The 21,662-nt window shown below is 40.1% G+C and overlaps 1 protein-coding gene across 2 annotated transcripts in view; it reads right to left on the bottom strand.

Moving 5' to 3' along the window:
* Positions 1-21,662, bottom strand: part of inpp5a (inositol polyphosphate-5-phosphatase A) — a 288,060-nt gene that overhangs the window by 129,624 nt on the left and 136,774 nt on the right. For both annotated transcript variants that reach the window (XM_072436661.1, XM_072436662.1), the window contains exons 6-8: positions 20,942-21,045; positions 4,465-4,517; positions 2,391-2,510 (exon numbers count right to left, since the gene is read on the bottom strand). In XM_072436661.1, coding sequence (XP_072292762.1) covers positions 2,391-2,510; positions 4,465-4,517; positions 20,942-21,045 — 277 coding nt within the window. The remainder of the gene's footprint in view (positions 1-2,390; positions 2,511-4,464; positions 4,518-20,941; positions 21,046-21,662) is intronic.

Genomic DNA, 21,662 nt, shown 5'->3' with positions numbered 1-21,662 from the left:
ACAGCTCCTGGAGTCGTTTGCAATGAGAACTCAGAGCTTTTATACACAAATCATACATCTAATCACAATACTTTGACGTAAAGTAGTTAGATATTTTAAGTATGCGGACAAAAACTGCATAAGAATACACATAAATACATAATAAATCATTCAATCGTGCCGTGTGCAAAAACGCCCAATGCAAAGTGACACAGTGACATCATTAAACTACAGAAAATAAAGGGTTTTAATCGAAAAGGTCTATGACATTTCTAAGCTATAGCATATATATAGTGAGTTTTTAACTTGTATAAATCTTTTTAGCATTATTAGACCCTTTTAGTGCCAAAACTGTATTAAAATGTGTAACGTTGAGCAGGAAAGAGCTCTGAAAATGTGTAAAAGTCATGTACGTACTGAGGGATAACGAAGTGTACTAACTGCCAAAGCTGTACTTATGTAAAAGTAAAAGGTACACATGAAAAATACTACTCGTTACTAACTTTTTACTGTAATCTAACTGTGTGAAACTGAATCTGCATCAGAGCAGGCGATGCAGCAACAACAGTGGACAATTCAAAGTCTAATGAAGTATAATTATATGCTAGAACTATACTCAAATACAAGTATATGTTTAAAAAAATCCACCCAGAAAAAAACAATTACTTCAAAGTATGGTTAAAATCACAAGTATACATATAAAACTGACTGTATATCGGTCAAAAGGTTAGAAGTTCTGCCGTTTAGTACCATTGACTTCTGTTTATTATACATTTTAAATCGAATAAATACTAGAAAATACACAAGAAGAGCTTTATTTTGAAATACAAACCTTTTATACTTTCTAATCCACCAAGAAAAAACAACTACTTCACACAGTATGGTTAAAATTACAAGTATAAATATAAAATTGATTGTGTATCGGTCAAAAGGTAAGAAGTTCTGCTCTTTAGTACTATTGACTCCTGTTTAATATTCATTTTTAATCAAGTAACTACCAGAAAATACACAAGAGCAGCTTTATTTTGAAATACAAACCTTTTATACTTTCTAAAACATATTCCGTACCCACCAAATACCGCACGAAATATCTGAAACCTACAACTTTCTTCTCACATATCGTCCAAAAATGCGCACGCCGTCCCCGAGTTCATCCGCTAATTAAAACCTCCGGCGTCACAGACTTTGGAGAAATAACAAGCGGCGTCATTGTTTTCAATCCACTTTTAAAGGTGACCCCCGGGGGAATAAATCAATGATTAGAGCGCGACAAAAGCCGGGGGAAATGAGATGAAAACACTTTGGCGTGCGCGGAGACAAGAATGTGCTTTTCAAACTTCATTACGGCCGTAAATCCAGGTAAGTTACAACGTCATAAAAAACTGCAAAAGCCGCTATTTTGCTCTAAACACTCCCACTTCACTGTCCATTAAACCGGGACAATTCTGTCATCAAACCGCGACATGAACAGGTAAAATATGAGCGGGGGGGAGTCTGCGACGCCGGCGATAACTCATGCGCCTTGAGTGGTCGTGGCGGGTGATATATGCCAGCCTTTAGAGCGAGCGGGCATGTTCCGCATTCAGATGGTATAGGGGGGAAAGGGGGAGGTCACCTGGTGAGGGGCGTGGCTGGTGGAGGCCCATGTCATCTTATAACGTTATGAAAGGAGTTTGGGATTGGGTCAAACGTCAGGGAATAAATGTGCTTTCATCAGGTTGTTCCATCGTGTTTTTGTGTCAGTTTTTGTACTGGATGTTTTGGGGAAATGTATTTAATAAAATCCAAGACCAAGAACAGACATTTAATCTTGAAATGCAGTTTAAAATAATAACAGATGAGAGAACATGGTGAATAGGTGTACGTATGCTAACGCTAACACCTTCAGCTACATGACGTATGCTAACGCTAACACCTTCAGCTACATGACGTATGCTAACGCTAACACCTTCAGCTACATGAGGCACAGACAGAACTGTGGTAAGTGTCTGGTATGTTAACGTAACATATGAACAGTTATTCAGATAACTATAGCATAAAGAACATGCTAACAAGTTTACCAAAGCATCAGTTTTACCCCAAATCACTAAATCCATTGAATTCTTCTTCCTCTGTGTCACTTCTAAACAACTCCACAAACTCCAGAGGTAGAGGAAGTGACGATTCTTCTTCTGCGTCGCTTAGAGCCTAGAGTGCCCTCTTGTGGTTGTCAGTGTGAAAATAACTAATAATATCACGCATAAGTCGCTCTGGAGTATAAGTCGCACCCCGGCCAAAACTGTGAAAAAAGGTGCCACTTATAGTCCGGAAAATACGGTACTAAAATGCAAAGCAAATGCGGTTTAAAGAGTGTTGTTGTTGTTGTTCACTCCTCTACTACGTCACGCCGTGTTGCCGTGGCGGCCGCGTACCTGTCGAGGGCGTATCCCAGCGCCTTCTGCCGGGTCCCGGAGTACACGGACGGGCTCCTCTCGCAGGCCACGAGGTTGGACGCGTCGTGGAACAAGTGGATGTTCACCAGGTCAAAGGCGCTAAGCAAACACAGCAACAGAAAAGTCAATTCAACTTGTACTCGATGAGAACAAACAATAAAATATAACTCTGACTTCATCTGACACATGTGCTAAATTGTAAATCGGCAAAATGTGTGAAAAATGACCGTTGGGTTTATTCCTTTTCACTTGATTTTTCATAAATATCTGGCAACCTAATGAAAATCTGAACATGCTCAGGCACAAAAGTTCAAAAATAAGTTAAGATTTTGTCATGTCTGATTGTAAATTATGTGTTTTGGTCTTTGTTTTGTGGTTTGACGCAGAGTTCAGACTAAAAACAACAAATGTCACTATTTTTTGTTATAAATGGCAATAATTAAAAGTTGGCCTTGTTCAGGAGTTTACTAATGAAAGACATTTTTATTTGTTTTATTAACATTATCATTAGTATTAACAATTGGTTTACGCACATATCAATAATATAATTCAATTGCGGTTGGTCGGCGACGTATAGTTTCTACAGGAAGCGACGAGGGTTTTACTCTTTCTAATTTGCCTTTTTATAAATGCAAAAATTTTCCACAAATTAGTGAGTTTTTTCCAGTAGATATTGATGCATTTTCATGGCTTTTTCACAACGTACACAGACTTTTAACCGGCAAAGACCTTTATAAAAGTAAGCACTGAAAGCTCAAACTTTCCGGCGACGTTTCAGTTGTTGAAAGATTTCTTTGACTCAATTATGCTTGACCTGAACGCTAATGCTAATGCTAAAACTAATGCTAATCACGACTAGCATTTTGTGCATAACTCGCTGCAGCAAAGCCAAATACACTGTACGACGAGGGATGATGTCATATGTCATTTCGATGTAATAATGTCTGAACCACGGCAGAGAAAAGATTACGACTGTTCCAATATTTGAGATTTGTTTGTGCAGATTTCCTTTGGATTTTACATTTGTTTACATTAGAACAGAGATAGTCGCAGCACTTTTTAAATTGTATTTGTTATTTTTTGTTATTTATTGCTTTATTTTGTTTCTTATTTCTGCTGTTATGAAAGTGCAGCATGTTATTTTTCTTTTTCTTCGTCTTCTTTTTAATAAATGTAATTGTTTTTAATCTATACAAACCAATATTTTTTTTTTGCATTCATAATTTTGAATTTTACAGCACCAGCGATGATTCCAGTCGATTTACACCATTCCACTAACGACTCTTCTCTTTTTATCGCCGTTTCCTTGTCGGCGCTCCTCAGTGGCACGTCCCGGAAGGATTGATTTAGTCTGCGTGTCCCTTATCTCGTCTAAATAAATACTCTCTTACAGTATTATCCCTTGTCGATCTCATCTGCCATTCTTCACCCGCCTGTGCCAAACACCATTCCAGCTCTTTAGCGTCATGTCGGCCTTAAATCAGACCCTCTGGCGTCGCGTTGGTGCGCTACGCTAAGTTTATGAATCTCACACTAATATTAAAGTGCCTGTGACAAGTTTTTACGATGTTCTAATTTTGACTTTATTCGGTGTGTTTATACCTGTTGTACATATAAATTATAGTTTTACACCAATCGAGCAGGTATTTGTGGAGAAAACGTTGAAAAAGGAGCGGAAAACGACAGGAAGTGACATCACACTAGGGCGACTATTTTTTAACATGAATTCAACAAAATAAAGTTGCGCTCATATATTTTCATTTGTCAAATAAATAAAATGGTGACATTAGATGAGTTTTTGCACAGTGTTTGCTGGGTAATTCCCTAGTGTGATGTCATCAATCGCAAACAGGAAGTGAAATTATAAACTGAAGAAAATTTGCTATTCTGTGATGAGATTTTTCTTTTCTTTTTTAGCTGGATTCAAAATGTTTATCTTAACTGCATTTTAGTTCAATGAGCAGTTTAACCTGTAGTGGGCCCTTTAATGTTTTCCCGCCGTTTGCTTTACGAGACATTCTGGACGTCTTTATGCTAAACTGTCGGGACTCACCAATCGGCCAAGGCCCAGCGAGTTCGGATGAAGCCTTTCCTGGACCACTTGGACTGCAAAGACCAAAAGAAGACTCAGATTAGCTTGACACATGATCACAGAGAAAATACGACGTGTTCAGGCAGGAATCCTCATCAGCAATCAGTCCAACTTCATGCATAAAGAGCTTTTCAAACATAAAAAGTGCTTTACAGTGAGATAAAAAAAACAGTCCAACATCAAGATTTACAGTTTTTAAAATGAAATTGTTTAAAAAAAAAAGAGAAAAAAGTTGGTTTTAGTCATCATTCAGTCTTAAAGAGCCTTGATTTGTCTCTTAAGTTTATATTTTGATGCAGTTTGAGAAATAAATGAAGCATGATGCGGTCTAACATTGACATTTTACTGTTTTTAAAATGGCAAAAACATTATTTTTTTTCTCCATTTTTCAGTCTTAATTAGCCTTGATTTAGTCTTGGTTTTGTCTCTTACCTTTTTACTTTGACGCAGTTTGACAAATAAATGAAGGCATGCATATATTTGTAACAGAACTGATATTATTCTATTGTAAAATATTGCACAAACTAGTTCTAATATCTATGTCTTAAATTGCAGTATACATTTCTCACAGGTTTTTATTGTGAAAACCACCACAATATGACATCTCTATCTCCATGAAGACAAGCAGGTGATGCCACAAGAGCACGTTATGGGTCGGATCTGTGGAGAGGTGACCGCGCTCGCAGAAAAACACATGTTTTCAAGGTATTTGTGAGCAAAGAAAGCAAAGTCAAACTCATGTTTTTTGTAGAGCACCTTTTCTGCACACAGACTACCCAGAATTCACTACAAACGTTTGTGAAAAATATAGAAAGTTCACATAATGTACAGAGTGTCGGATAAATAAATGATAAATGATGATAAATAAATAAAAATGAATAAATGATCAGAACATTTTCCATTTTAATAAATATACAAATTAAAAAAAACCTGGACAAAATGTATTCATAAGCAGATTTTTTAAAAGTGTGTCGTTGAAGTGCCCCCTACAGGTCGGACGACTCATTAAACTAAAATGCAGTTACGATAAATGTATTTAGAATTTTGCTTAAAATTATAAAAACGTAATCAAAGAATAGCACATTTTTACCCAGCAAACACTGGGCCAAAACTCATTTAATGTCACAATTTATTTAATTTGACAAACAAAAATATTATATAAAACAATTTTGTTGAATTAATGTTTAGAGAGTCAAACAAGTTGTTTCTTTATGTAAATTCTGCATAAACTGGAACGAGATTTTCACAGTTTTCTCCACAAATACCTGCTCGATCGGTGTAAAACTATCATATGTACAACAGGTACAAATACACCAAATAAAGTCAAAATTAGAAAATCATAAAAACTGTCATAGGCACTTTAATTTAGATTTAAACATATCCGGCATCATTTCAAAATAGTTGAATAAATGCAAGATTGTTAAATGCATCTGAGGACCAATCCAGGCAAAGCAACAACATCGCCATGGAGACGAGCAGGCGGTCTAAGAATTACACTTTTCCCCGATTTATACCAAACAATCTGAACAAAACTGACCCAAAACTAACATTTTTTCCATGTATTTATCCATGTTTTACTTTTAAGAACCGAGTAACGCCAATGTCAACATCTTTCCCCCCTTTTCTGTCCATCGCATGATCCCGGCTCTTTTTCTGAACCGAGTCAATTATCCAATCAGAATCTGGAGCTGGGCCCTTCCGCAGCACATGATCCGGCTAATGACGCCGTTATTAAATGAAAGACAAATTGATGTTGTGAGTTTACTCATTTTAAACAGATAAATACAGCTCTTTCTCTCTCTCTCACTCCCTCTTCCATTCTCCCCCTCGGCTTTGCAAATGGAGTCTTAACCGCGCTGACGAATAAACTAATTACGGGCCGGGTCGCGTAATTGCAATTTGACTAATTTTATTTTGAAAAACTCTTGATGGAAATTAAAAGGCTAAGAGCTATTTGATTGTGTCTCACATCCTTCAATCTGCATTAGGGCGAGATTAACTGTATCAAATTGAATTGCATTAGCATACGCGGATTAATCCATAGCGCTCGGTTCTGGATGTATGGGCCCAATTATATCTCGCCGCTCGGATATTGTGACTTTGAGAGGAGCGAGCGGAATGGAAAGCGAGACGGGCGGATTCAAACTTTGATTAAGGAGCAATGAAATAATAATGGGAAGTCCACAAAGCAGCGCCCGGACATCGATCTGACGAGCGTAACCCTTTCGCTCGCGACGGACGTTCCCGGAATGAGACGCTCTACAATTGCGCTGACGGTGTTTTTTTTCGGGGTAAACTTTACGCGAACAATCGAACAATGCGGACGGAGTAACGCGCGGGATGTTAACCGCCGCCCGCTGGCCGAGTTGAGGAACTGCAGGGCGCGCGTTGTTGAACTCAATGCGTCGCGGTCGTTGTGCGGAAAGCGGGAGGAGACGCCAGGTGTGGTTTGTTAGGGAAAAAGATAAAGAGCGCGGCTATGTCGATTCGCCGGCCCAGAATGCGCTTTACGTTATATAAAGAGCCGTATAGTCTCATGTCAACGTCAGCGTCGATGCTATAGCACGTTTACGACGACGCCAAAGCGTACTTTAAAAACAATGAATTCACACTACGTATATTTACTAGTAGGGCCGCAGTTATTTTATTACTTGGTTTACGGATTTTTAAATGAAATATATTGCACAGGCGGATGGAATATAGCGTGTAACAGTAGATTTAGCGTGTTTTAGACGGACATAACTGACGCTTAAGCGTGAACCCTCCCCCACCCACCCAGTCACGGCAAAACACGCTGAAGAAAATGTGGTAAACGGGTTTAAAATGTGTATTTGCGATATAAAGGCGCGCAGCAGCAGGGAAACGGGTGCGGGCGCTCTCCCGGGGGCCGCGCAGGGACAGACCCGCTCCGTCACACATTTCCGCAGGAGTTTGGCGAGAAATTGCTTCACGCGCTCTTGTCTTTTGACTTAATACCGCTTTTTACATTTAATTTAATGCCATTTTGCTTTGTCGGCGGTACTTTATTAACAAAAAAATTATAATTATTTATTTTATTTATATTGTATAAATCAATAATCTAAGTGCGGCGGATCCGTAAACCAAGTAATAAAATAACTAAGGCCAAAGTTAAACATATAAGCAATGCCAAAAAGATGAGTTTTGAATTAATAAAATAATGTTGAGCTGAATTCTGTGTGTGACCAGAGAGAAGACAAGATGAGTCATGAATAAAATGAGAAAATAAGGAGTCGGCATCCAAAGAAAAGAGGCCATATTATGTCCAAAATAAGTCCATTGTTTATTGAATTTGTCCATTTTCAAATAGATTGGTTTTCATGAATAAAACTAAAACTTGCATGATGAATATTAGTCTATAAAAACGTCAATATCAGTCAGGTTTGATTCATATTCATCACCGAAATACATGTTTGCTGAGTTTTATTCAACCAGGGTAACGTGAGACTGGAGGGTCTGACAAACAGGGCGGGGCTTTGGCGAGCAGATAAACCAATCAGAGGAAGGCATGGTGGACAGCGCAGACGTTGGCGGGATCGAAAAGAGCGAAGAGAGTTAAACGCCGTTAATCTGAGAAACGGGAAGTTTGATTTTGTGCTGATTAATAGATTAATCTTTTTGTTTGAATGAGTCTTTGAAATAAACAAATCTGATTGAACACGTTTGACCTGAGCAGAGGAGTTCAGTCAGGAAGTGCCAAATCTAGCACACGATCTGGAGAGTGCTGTTGAAAGTTCACATTTTAAACAAGTCAAGGAGCATTCACACTTATCACATGACAACCACAAGAGGGCGCTTTAGGCTCTAAGCGACGCAAAAGAAGAATCTGCACTTCCTCTTCCTCTGGAGTTTGTGGAGTTGTTTAGAAGTGACACAGAGGAAGAAGAATTTAATGGATTTAGTGATTTGGGGTAAAACTGATGCTTTGGTAAACTTGTTAGCATGTTCTTTATGCTATAGTTATCTGAATAACTGTTCATATGTTACGTTAACATACCAGACACTTACCACAGTTCTGTCTGTGCCTTATGTAGCTGAAGGTGTTAGCGTTAGCATACGTACACCTATTCACCATGTTCTCTAAAACTGCATTTCAAGATGAAATATCGGTTCTTGGTCTTGGATTTTATCAAATAAATTTCCCCCAAAAATGTGACTTATATACGTTATTTTCTTCTCTGTTATGCATTTTTTGGCTGGTGCAACTTATAGTCCAGAAAATACGGTACTACTCTGCACTAAAACTAGTATTAAAACTTGACAGATTTGAGCTCAACAAAATCAAATAAACAAGGCATTATGTGATCTTTCCTGAACAGTTTTAGAATGATCTTGAGCTTAAATCAGAACTAGTATAAGAATATAAAGAAAGCAATATTATTTGGTGCTGAAAATGAAAGTCTAATTTCCCAAAAAATTGTGTTTTTGTGGTTTTATTGTGGTAGTGAACTCCATATCGAGCTTTTATTGCTTAGTTCGAAAGGCAACACCGCCGCCCCCGAACAACAACAAGCGCCCCATAAGATTCTCCTTTCCAAACCCTCCTGTAATAACGCCCGTGACGGTGATGGAGGGTCCGGAGGAGGGTGTTTGAGCAGAGGATGGGTGCAGGAAAGATGGGGCCCAGAGCCGTGACTTGCGGCAGCCACACGTTTAATCCACATTTAATTTAAAGAGCCATTAACTACAATCACAGCATTCAGATCCATCACGGCCCTGACACCGGCCTGAGATTGCCCCGTTTTCTGCCCCCCCCCCCCATCCCGCCCCCCATGACTGATCGCCCCTCTGCTCCACCGCTCGCCGTCGAACAACACTCCCGGGCATCCACAACAAGCCGCGAGGACAGAATAAGTACGGCTGTGAGCGCTTTCGATGGACTCAAACGCAGAATTATACCGGAGTAACAAGATGGAGGGCCGAACGTGGAGAGTGTAATGTGCGGCACGCCCAAAAGGATTCTGGGTGATGTTTCGGATGCGTTACGGTTTGCTCGGGACGTGGGCCGCCGCGGGCTCGGTTAAAGATGGGGTTTGTTTTGGGGGGTTTTTGCTCGACATATGATGGTGTAAGTGATAAAAACGGTAAATCCACGTGTGTCGATCCTGGCTCAGGGTGTGAGATATTGCGCAGAATTAATATTTTTTAACGATAACGATGTTCAAATGAGAGACTTTTGTGTCAATGCAACACAATTGTGCCAAAAACATGTTTTAAATGTATTATTTAAGGTTTAAGAAGCAAATGAAATGTGAAAAGAATGTAAAACTACCCAAAAAAACTACAGAAATATCACTTTATTTTTATTCTGACATTTCCCCCCCCCCAAAATTCTCCTTTTTAATAAGCTCATTTGGCAACATGTATTATTATCATTTTTATTTTATTAATTTATCAATTTATTTAATTTTTATTTTTCCCCCCAGATTTATACAATTTAAAAAAGGTAATACATAAAACAAAAAGAACAGAACACAAAACAAATAGAGACAATAAATGAAAAGAAAACACAAGTGAATTTCAACTAAACATAAATACAAACGACGCAATATTGTATTTTGTCCCATCTTCAAAACAACATAAACGATCAATAAATATTTCAAAAGGTGCATATATTGCACTTTACAGTAACACGTACTGTATATAAATCACACTTTATAGTAACACGTACTGTACATATATCGCACTTTACAGTAACACGTACTGTACATATATCGCACTTTACAGTAACACGTACTGTACATATATCGCACTTTACAGTAACACGTACTGTACATATATCACACTTTACAGTAACACGTACTGTACATACATCGCACTTTATAGTAACACGTACTGTACATACATCGCACTTTACAGTAACACGTACTGTACATACATCGCACTTTACAGTAACACGTACTGTACATATATCACACTTTACAGTAACACGTACTGTACATACATCGCACTTTATAGTAACACGTACTGTACATACATCGCACTTTACAGTAACACATACTGTACATACATCACGCTTTACAGTAACACGTACTGTACATATATCACACTTTACAGTAACACGTACTGTACATATATCACACTTTACAGTAACACATACTGTACATACATCGCACTTTACAGTAACACGTACTGTACATATATCACACTTTACAGTAACACGTACTGTACATACATCACATTTTACAGTAACACGTACTGTACATACATCACGCTTTACAGTAACACATACTGTACATACATCACACTTTACAGTAACACGTACTGTACATACATCACACTTTACAGTAACACGTACTGTACATACATCACACTTTACAGTAACACGTACTGTACATACATCACACTTTACAGTAACACGTACTGTACATACATCACACTTTACAGTAACACATACTGTACATACATCGAGCTTTACAGTAACACGTACTGTACATAGATCGAGCTTTACAGTAACACGTACTGTACATACATCACACTTAACAGTAAGGCAAGGCAAGGCAAGTTTATTTGTAGAGCACATTTCATACACAAGGCAATTCAAAGTGCTTCACAGCAGGAAAAATGCATTCAAATCACAAAGAAATTACAGAAACAGAAATACAATAAAATTAACTAAATTAAAAATGATCAATCCAACTGATTTTCTAAACTAATAAAATCACAAACAAAAGAGAAGAGTGCAAAGAAAAATCCTTTCAGTCATATGCGCAGCTAAACAAAACAGTTTTTAGCTTAGATTTGAACATTGTCAGAGTAGAAGCCTGTCTCACATCTTCAGGAAGACTGTTCCAGATTTTAGCTGCATAAAACTGAAACGCAGATTCCCCATGTTTTGTCCTGACTCTGGGCACCAGCAGGAGGCCGGTCCCTGAGGTCCTCAGAGTCCGAGATGGTTCATATGGCACTAACATATCCAAGATGTACTTTGGTGCTAGGCCATGGAGAGACTTGTACACAAGCAGAGCTGCTTTAAAGTCTATTCTCTGAGCCACAGGGAGCCAGTGCAGAGACCTGAGAACAGGACTAATGTGATCGTACTTCCTGGTTCTAGTCAGGACCCGAGCAGCAGCGTTCTGGATGTACTGCAGCTGTTTTACAGCTCGTTTGGAGAGGCCAGTGAGCAGGCCGTTACAGTAGTCTAATCTACTGGAGACAAACGCATGGATAAGTCTCTCTAAATCTGGTTTTGACACTATATTTTTGATTTTGGCAATGTTTTTTAGATGGTAAAAAGCTGCTGATGTTATTGATTTGACGTGGCTATTAAAGTTCAAGTCTGAGTCCATTATTACCCCCAGATTTCTAATTTGGTTTGTAGGTTTTAGAGCGTACTGTACATACATTGAGCTTTACAGTAACTTAAATGTTGAATTATGGCGACTTGAAGCTTCTACAGCAGCATATTTACGATTTAAGTGGATTATTATTGAGAATCATAAGTCATTTGTCTATTTTTTTATATATATTTTGATTGAATAATGCCACAGTGTGTTTGTAATAAAATGATCTTGTGTTGTGTGTTTTAGAGTCTGTATAGTCAAGATAACAACAAAACTTACTCAAAATGCAATTATTTTGACTAGTCACGATAATTCTGATAAAGCATAAAATAAGCCGTAAAATAAGTCTTTTTTAATTGCAAAGCTCGTCAAATTAGCTGTTTTCAACTTTGTTCAGGAGCATTTACAACTGTCAGTGAATCTTGTCATTTAAATTAAAATAAACATAATTATCTCAGGAACAGCAGCACAACATTGTCACGATTATTAGGTGAATAGATAATCGTGATGATGAAGATAAAAGAAAAAATGATAGTGATATTTTATAGAAGAGATTCAATTCATTTTAGAGAAAAGTAACAATTTTCAAACTAAATTCTGTCTTTTTTAGTTCAATTAAAAGAGATGTGACGATTTTAGAAGCCAAATCAGGTCCTTTCTGCTCAGACTTTACTCAAAAAAGTAAATATAAATGTACATTTTTCTTGCCGTTTGTGTCAAATTAGTCATAAAGTTTGATTTCATAAAGTGAGTCACATATTGAGGAGCGTTAATATGATGTGTTAAGAAACAAAGAGGAAAAAATTAAGGATTCTATTCATGTTTTAATATTTAATTCTCACTGACATTTGAACTCGTCACATCCCTGTACAACATAAACACACTAAAAAAGGCTAATTTTGCTGCAATTTACTCGGATAACAAGTCGTATTTACTCGCACGAGGCCAGTTTACATCGTCATCCCGCGCCATCAATCAACCCGTCCCGGAGAAAGGGTCCGGTGCTCGGCCTTTTTAATCCTGAGGAAGCGGCGCCTGGCCACGCCCCCCTGAGCAAGTCATCAGCTGCAGCCGGCGCGCTCAATGGGAGGAGGTTAGGCTCAAATGAATATTTGACATGTAATCATATCTGCTCGTATATCAGGCTCCCGCCGCGGCAGGAGCCGGGGGGGGCGGGACCTGTGTGCGGGGGGGAGGGGGTCAAAAGGGCGGAGTTAAAAGGTCGTCGGGCCCGGGGGTGACATTGGGCGACCTTCTTCGGGGCAGAGCCGGCGTGTCGCAGCGGGACAGTGATGGACGACGAGGGAACAGAGGGCGAGCTGTGGACGTAGCCGCGGCGACGACGACGTCTGTATCTGTGCGTGGTGGCGACGAGGAAGAGGAGGAGGAAAAGGAAGATGAGGAAGAGGAGGATGAAGAGGGAGAGGAGGCGGAAGAGGAGGAGGAAGAGAAAGAGGAGGAGGAGGAAGAGGAGGAGGAAAAGGAAGATGAGGAGGAGGAAGAGGAGGAGGAAAAGGAAGATGAGGAAGAGGAGCATGAAGAGGAAGAGGAAGAGAAGGAGGAAGAGGAAGAGGAGGAGGAGGAGGAGGAGGAGGAGGAGGAGGAGGAGGAAAAGGAGGGGGAAAAGGAGGAAGAGGAGGAAGAGGAAAAGGAAGATGAGGAAGAGGAAGATGAGGAAGAGGAGGCGGAAGAGGGAGAGGAAGAGGAGGAGGAAGAGGAGGCGGAAGAGGGAGAGGAAGAGGAGGAAAAGGAGGAGGAGGAAGAGGAGGAGGAAGATGAGGAGGAAAAGGAGGAAGATGAGGAAGAGGAGGAAGAGGAGGAAGAAGATGAGGAGGAAGAGGAGAGAGAGGAGGAGGAGGAAGAGGAGGAGGAACAGGAGGAGGAAGAGGAACAGGAGGAGGAAGAGGAAGAGGAGGGCTACAGGAAGTGAAATGTCGTGTTGGTCTGGTGTCAAAAGGTTCAAAGAAGGTTTGTATGAGCCCGAGTCGACACAAAATGGAATTAAGACGATTCTATTATTGGTTATTGACGCAATTTACACTTTTGATGGATATTTATTGATATTTATTGTTTGTAGTTGCTGAATACTGTATCTCTCATGTTTGCACTGAATGTTGCTCCTTCTCACTCCTTTTCGAGCAGTTTATTGATATTTTCACTTGTTTGAAAAGGTATTTGGTGAATTACTAATCTTTGTTATTTTACTACTGCTGTTTGAGTCTATATTTGCCAGAAATTATGAGCTTAAAATGAGAAAATGCATGAGTTTGAATAGACAAACAAACAAACAAAAAAGAGGCCACTGTGTTGCGTTGTGTGTTGTTAGTATTATGGGATGGCAAAACTCCGCTCTGGCTGTGAAAAGTACTAAAGTATTTTTTGGATGCCTTATTTTCAACTCTACAAAATATGTTTTGATCAGGTCTTGTTTTTTTGTGTGGTTTTTTTGGTCTTTTTATTTTATTTTTTTTCATTTAAAAATTAAAAAAATAAAATAAAAACAATAAATTAAAAATAAATAAATAAATGAAATAAAAATAAATAAATAAAATAAATAAAATAAATAAAATAAATAAAATAAATAAAATAAATAAAATAAATAAAAGTGGGGAATACATTTGGACCACTGAATCACCCATTTTTAATTAATTAGCTCTGCTAAAAAGTCTGTTGTTGTTTTACAGTCAAAACAGGTAAAGCGCCTTTAATGTAACATTTTACTCGATGCCATGGAGGTTTGTGCACGTACACACACGCCAGAATCATTCAAGAACACAACAACCCTGCACCTGCTTTCCCCTGCCGTCTCCATAGTTACAGAGCACAAAGTACGTGTGATTGTACGCATAACAACGACAAAGAGGCCGGACAAAGACAAACCAAATAAATCAGCAACATCTCTTCCCGGCGAGTGAATCTTCAGACTCAGAACCCACTCGCAGAACCGCCTCGACTCCTAAACTCGCTCCCGCTCTCCGCCCGATGGATGATGTGTCCGCGCCGCCGATCGGTCATTTTTTTTGTGTGTGTGCACGTGACTTATTACCCACAATGCATTTCTAGCCCCCCGCCGCCCGCCCCACCCTCTCGGTCTCGCCCCGTAATGTTATTTATGGGGGTCGCACCGACGGCTGACAAATAAGAGGTCAGAGAATGGGATGGACTGCCAAATGGACACGAGGCCGGACGTTTAAAGCGCCGCGGACGAGGGCGTTTTGTGCAGAGCCGGAGCGGACGGGATTTACAACGTGGATTATACAAAATAATCGAAGTTTAATTGCATCGAGATTCAAGCGTTTCACGTTGTAGTTGCTTCTGTAGCTGCGTAATCAGAGGGTTCAAAAGAAGGCGTTTTACATTTCACATGAGCTAATATCAAAAGGAAGAATGCAACTAGCAATTATTTTACTTTTTGATGAATTCAGTGATTATTATTGGTTGTTAGGGGCCGTCAACATGAGATTTCAGCTAAATTTGACCCAGATGAAGCTAAACTGAAGCCGAACATCCCGATTGAGTTTATTTAGGAACGAAACACATTTTCAACAAAAATACTGCATTTAGAGATTTTCCGGTGTCGTTTTTGTGTAATTACGGCTTAGTTTGTGTCGTAAGAGTATATTTTCTGGGCAAAAGATATGTTCTATATATGAAGTCAGTGTATAGAACAGATAATGTTTATTCAGATGTTTCATTCATATTTTGTTGTGAATTAATGGGCATTTTACTTGTTTTTAATAAGAAAAAGAAAGAAGAAAAAAGTAAAGAAAACAAAAAGGTAAAGGAAACGAAAAGGTAAAGAAAACTAAAATTAAAGAAAACTAAAAGTAAAGAAAAAGAAAAAGAAAATGAAAAGAAAATGAAAGAAAAAAGAAAGAGAAAAGGTAAAGAAAACAGAAACAAAAAGTAAAGAAAACGAAAAGAAAAAGAAAGGACGCAAAAAGAAAAAGGAAAGAAAAAGGAAGACAGTAAACGAAAAGAAAAAGAAAGAATGCGAAAAGGTAAAGAAAAGAAAAAAAAGAAAAAAAGAAAAAAAGAAAACGAAAACGAAAAAGAAAAAGAAAACTGATCAACTTCTATTTCTTCAACAACTCTTTAAAAGAACCGTCTCTTTCCCGCACGTCTCCCATCCATGACGACGCTTGACTGACGCGCTCCGCTCCCATTCGCCGCTTCAACATATCCCACAATGCAGCTTTAATCCGAACACATTCGAGATCTTTCAGAGCCGACCGCTTCCATATTGCCTCGCTCATTTGATTGTGATTCAGACATAATAAAGTCATTTATGATCTGCGCGCGCGGCGTCATGCATCTTACCTGTCACCCCGACAACCTCGTGTCCCGCCCGCGTCGTCCCCCCCCCGTGATGAATGCCACGTCGGCGTTTAGAGCCGCCGCGCGGGTTTCCAAATGACTTCATCTCCTTAACGTCACAACTATGAATCTACCGCCGGCGGCGCCTTAAATCAACCGGGAAGTTAAGTTTGATGGAGGGGAGAACTTGAAAGTAATCACGCCCCATACCGAGAGTGGACTACAGAGGGCACTAAAAGGGTACGACAAGTCAGACGCCGTCACGGACACGGTCAAGCTGCCAAACAACGCGAGCAAACCCGGGTTTTGATCTACAACCTCGTCGCCATTTTCCTTTTCTCCCAATGTAAAACAATCAATAGCAAGGGCACATTACGGTCCGGGCGGTACACTTTATTTATATAAGCCAATGACAAATCCTTATGATGCAATGGGACTCGGAGGCGTGTATTACCGAATGTATGGAAGGTGCCACCGACGGAGATTGACGGGCGCGCTCGCATCCATCACGGCGACCTTTCAAAATAAATGCACCTACTATTTTGTCCACTTCCCACTCTTATTCAGCGTTTCAATTAATGTCGCCTTCGTTTGCTCGGGGCCGTAACTCACGGCGGGATTACGGCGAGAGCGGAGCGGCTGCATATGTAGAGCGCTTGTCACTTAAATCACGCGCAAACCGGGCGAGAAAGGAGGGAAATCGGACAAATAAGAGACCGCCGCGATTTATGACGGAGCGTAGTTGCTTAATAATGTAATAGTTTGTAGCCGTGATTTAGAGGAGCGGAAGAGACGTGATTCACTGTGACTTTGAAGACAGGAGTTTTGAGAGTTCAGTTCAAGTTCGACTCGAAATGACAAATTTGTTTTAAAAATTGTCACATTCACACAGTGTTTTTTATCGGTACAAATGTTTGGATTTACTTCTATATTCATGAAATGGACAGGGCTTTCTCTGATGGATTGGAGATGGGTCAAATGCAAGACAAATTGACCTACGGGGACAATCAAGTGTACCTTAAAGTCCCCCCCTACAGGTCGGACGACTCATTGAACTAAAATGCAGTTAAAATAAATATGTTTTTTGATTTAGCGAAAAATTATAAAAATTTTATCTCAGAAAAGCAATTTATTTAGGTTTATAATTTAACTTCCTGTTTATAATTGATGACATCACGGTAGGAGATTATCCAGCAAACACTGGGCAAAAACTCATCTATTGTCACTTTAAAAAAATTGACAAATTGAAAAAGTTTATTATTTTGTGTAAATTCTGTATAAACTTCGACTGGAATAAGTGTCCCTGCTGTGATGTCACTTTCTGTCATTTTCTACAGATTTTTCAACGTTTTCTCCACAAACACCGGCTTGATTGGCGTAAAACTACAATTTATACGTACAAAAGGCATAAATACACGAAATAAAGTCAAAATTTGAAAACCGTAAAAAACCCGTCATAGGCACTTTAACGTTAAGATTTGCTTGCACATTCTTTCAGCCACATGTCTATCAAGTTTTGGGGGGCAAAGGTCAGAACAGTCGGTGGTTCGATTCAACCCCACGACAACCACTTTCATAATTGATTCGGCTCAAAAGTTGCACGTTTGTCACCGCATACCACAAACCGAGAACGCACCCGAACAATACTCTGTTCAAACGACGAGCAAACGCCTCGTAAGTGCATCCTGTTTCCCCCCTCTTCATTCAGGCCGGACGTCCCCGAACGCCTCAAAAATGATGTCACCGTTTATTAATGACGAGCCGTAAAGGTAAAGTCACGGCGACCAACCCCGTCACTCTCCGTCTCCCCTCCGTCAAACACCAAACCACTTTCCAAAACCGTTGCGTCGCCGCCGACTGTTTTTTCTTTCTTTCTTTTTTTTGGCTTGCGACGCTTTTAATAAATCCACACTTGTCACAAACATCGCCGGACGTATTAAGCAACCCGGAGGGGAGATTGCGCCGCGCGTCGTGTCCAGTTCAACATGGGTCCGTCCGTAATGGGATTCCTCAAAGCGGGCAGGATAGATGGAGAATCTAGGCGGTTTCATCTACTAAAAGAGGGCATAAATCAGGAGCAGAGGGAGCGGAGACGAGCCCGGGGTTATCAGCAGTCTGCCGGTCCGCGCCAGAGCTTTGCATTAAAGCATTAGTGAAATTAATTCATCTTTCATAAGAGGTTTGAGCCATATCCGTGATCTATGATAACAACCGATTTCTCACGACGAAGAGCGGGAGGAAGGAGGGAGGAGAGGGGGGAATACCAGCGAGGACCCGGATAGACTACACAAACGTGCCGGTCTTAAATGGGCTCTGACATTATGAGGCGCTCAGAGTCGTATCTCAAGCTCAGAGTCGTAATCTCAAGAGCCGGAGCAGCGAAGGCGTAAAACTTTTGTCAAATACGCAGACGGAGACGCGTTATCGGTGGCGTTCCGTCTGACGCGTTTGATAAAGACGAGGAGAACGGAAGGGTTTGAGGTGTTTACGCGCTCTTAAGGTGGAGCTGGACTTTGCCCCGACTGATATTTAGACGACAAACTAAACACAAAACAGGATATTTAGTCTTTTATTGACAGGTTTATGTCTTAGAAACTGTGGATTGAAGGCAAAGCAAAGCCTCTGGTTCGTGGACCCTTAATAAATATACCGTATTTTCCGGACTATAAGTCGCACCTTTTTTCATAGTTTTGGCCGGGGTGCGACTTATACTTAAGATAAAATAAGATAATCCTTTATTGTCCCACATGGGGAAATTTCATTGGTGCAACGCAGGTAGATACAGAGGTAGATACTTATACTTATACTCCGGAGCGACTTATATGTGATATTATTTGTTATTTTCACACTTGCAACTGCATTTCATACTCCAGTGCGACTTATATATGTTTTTCTCTTCTCTATTATGCATTTTTGGCTGGTGCGACTTATACTCCAGTGCGACTTATAGTCCGGAAAATACGGTAAACGTTGTCTGTCCATTAGGGCCGGGATTTGCAGGTCAAACCAAACTATTAGACTTCTTTGTGCTAATGGCATTAACGAGAGTATAAATATAACGTTCGATGCAAACTACGGCGTCACAATCACTACAAACCCCTCCACGTCTCAGCCCCGGCCGCCGTGTTCAGATCATTTGTACGAAGTGTCGTCCTCGTGCGTCTGCGGGAGAGGGAAGGGGACGCTGGGGCGCGCTCGGGGCCCTCGGAGGAGCGGTTTGCATAGATTTGAGCGAGCGCCGCCGGAGCGTGGGTGACAGATGAGAGGGGAGAGTGGAGATGACACAGCCGCACTCGTCTCTTTATTACTTTATCAGCAGCAGATTCGGCTGAGGGGCCCCCGAGCACTGAGCTGTGGGCCCCCGAGCACTGAGCTGTGAGCGGGCGACAGAAGCGAACCGGAGACCACTGCGGGAGCTTTCAAATCGCTGCATGTTCCTCAAACATTTCTGTCCTGGTCGAGTTGAGAGAAACATACAGTATTTTCCTTTTTTCATAGTTTTGGCCGAGGTGAGACTTATACTCCAGAGCGACTTATATGTGATATTTATTATTTGTTATTTTCGCACTGACAAACCACAAGAGGGCGCTCTAGGCTCTAAGCGACGCAGAAGAAGAATCTGCACTTCCTCTACCTCTGGAGTTTGTGGAGTTGTTTAGAAGTGACACAGAGGAAGAAGAATTCAATGGATTTAGTGATTTGGGGTAAAACTGATGCTTTGGTAAACTTGTTAGCATGTTCTTTATGCTATAGTTATCTGAATAACTGTTCATATGTTACGTTAACATACCAGACACTTACCACAGTTCTGTCTGTGCCTCATGTAGCTGAAGGTGTTAGCGTTAGCATACGTCATGTAGCTGAAGGTGTTAGCGTTAGCATACGTACACCTATTCACCATGTTCTCTCATCTGTTATTATTTTAAACTGCATTTCAAGATGAAATGTCTGTTCTTGCTTTTGGATTTTATCACATAAATGTTCCCAAAAAATGCGACTTATATATGTGTTTTTCTTCTCTATTATGCATTTTTTTGCTGGTGCCACTTATACTCCAGTAATTGTAACTTTTAATGCGAGCAAATACTTTACACAGGTCTGCAGCGTTTTCTCAGGTGGTTAAAGGATCATAAAAGACGAATTTTGGATGGATTAAAAAATATTAATAAATTGCTTAGTCGCTTGGTTTGTGTCGCTACTTTTCTGGTACAGGGTCTGGAACCTGGTGGACATGTCAATGTTTAAGCTGGAATGTTACACAGTATGGCATTAAACGTCCAAAAAGTCCCTATAAAGCCCCCGCAGTCCCCCTCACTTGAGTTCACATTAGTTTAACATTAGTTAGTGTGGAACAGTTAAATATTGAACTAAATGGGGATAAGAATATTCAGGTTTTTGACTGTGATGCACAAAAAAGTTCAAATAAATAGAATAAATTAAGTTTTGTTCAGCTCAGAGTAGTTTTTCTTTTGATCCGACTCTGAGAATGAAACTAAAATGTTGTTCCCAAAGTGAGGCCCCAAAAGGTTCCTCCAGTACATAAAAAACCCTGATTACTTTGCCTCTCCACAGATCTGACCTGTCACGTGGCCTGATGGCGTCACCTGCTCGTCTCAGTGATGATGGGGACATTTAAGACAAGGCAATAACATCTCCATGGAGACGAGCAGGTAGCCAACCCTCCAGTGTGTTACTCCACAACATTCACCTGTGCATTTGTGTTTATTCTGACCTGAAATATAATACTTCTAATACTTATTTTCAGATATTAATGTCCGTGTTGTGTTCGTTTTATGACTTTTCGTCCGTTTAGCCCTCACCTCTGGGAAATAGTCTTGGGGGAACTTCTCCTTCTCCAGCGAGGGCGTCGACTCGAGTGACTCGGTGCACGTCTCGCGGCCCACCACCTTCCGGAACTTCTTGGCTGCACCACGGCAGAGAGGATCATGGGTAAAGCGCGGGGGGGGGGGGGGGGGAGAAGAGGAGACAGACGTGGTTTATTGTTATGAACTCCGACGGTTCATGTTTAGGGAGAAGTGTGTAAAAATCATTAGGCTCAAAAGGACATGTTCAGACTCCACCTCCAGTGCTCCACCTGCTGGTCAGAGCGGGAACAGTAAAGCTTCAGTTCATGGAAAAGTCTTCAAAGTGGCACATGTTTCATTATTCATGCATTTGGCTTGAAAGAAAGTGGTTTTGCAGAATCATTTTCAATTAAATGTATTCTAATGTTTTTTTTTATTTTTTTATTTATGTATTTATGTTTTATTTTTTTATTTTTTATGTATTTATTCATTTTTTATCTTTATTTATTTTCCCCCTCCATCCCTTGTTGGGAAATGGGCGGTTTTGTCTATAAGAGGTTTTTGTTTATAAGAGTTTTGTTTATAAGAGTTCTTCTATAAGTTATCTGTCCTTTTCCTCTGTATCTACCTGCGTTACAACAATGGAATTTCTCCATGTGTGGACAATAAAGGAATATCTTATCTTATCTTATTCTTAGTTTAACATTGAGGTCATTGTTAAGAGTTTGGAGTTGAT

The sequence above is a fragment of the Eucyclogobius newberryi genome, unplaced genomic scaffold (genome assembly GCF_026437365.1).
Source record: "Eucyclogobius newberryi isolate DKJ021-1_F unplaced genomic scaffold, fEucNew1.0.hap1 SCAF_8, whole genome shotgun sequence".
NCBI lineage: Eukaryota > Metazoa > Chordata > Actinopteri > Gobiiformes > Gobiidae > Eucyclogobius > Eucyclogobius newberryi.
Note: the sequence above shows the minus strand (reverse complement) of the source record. Positions and strands in the feature narration are given on the sequence as shown.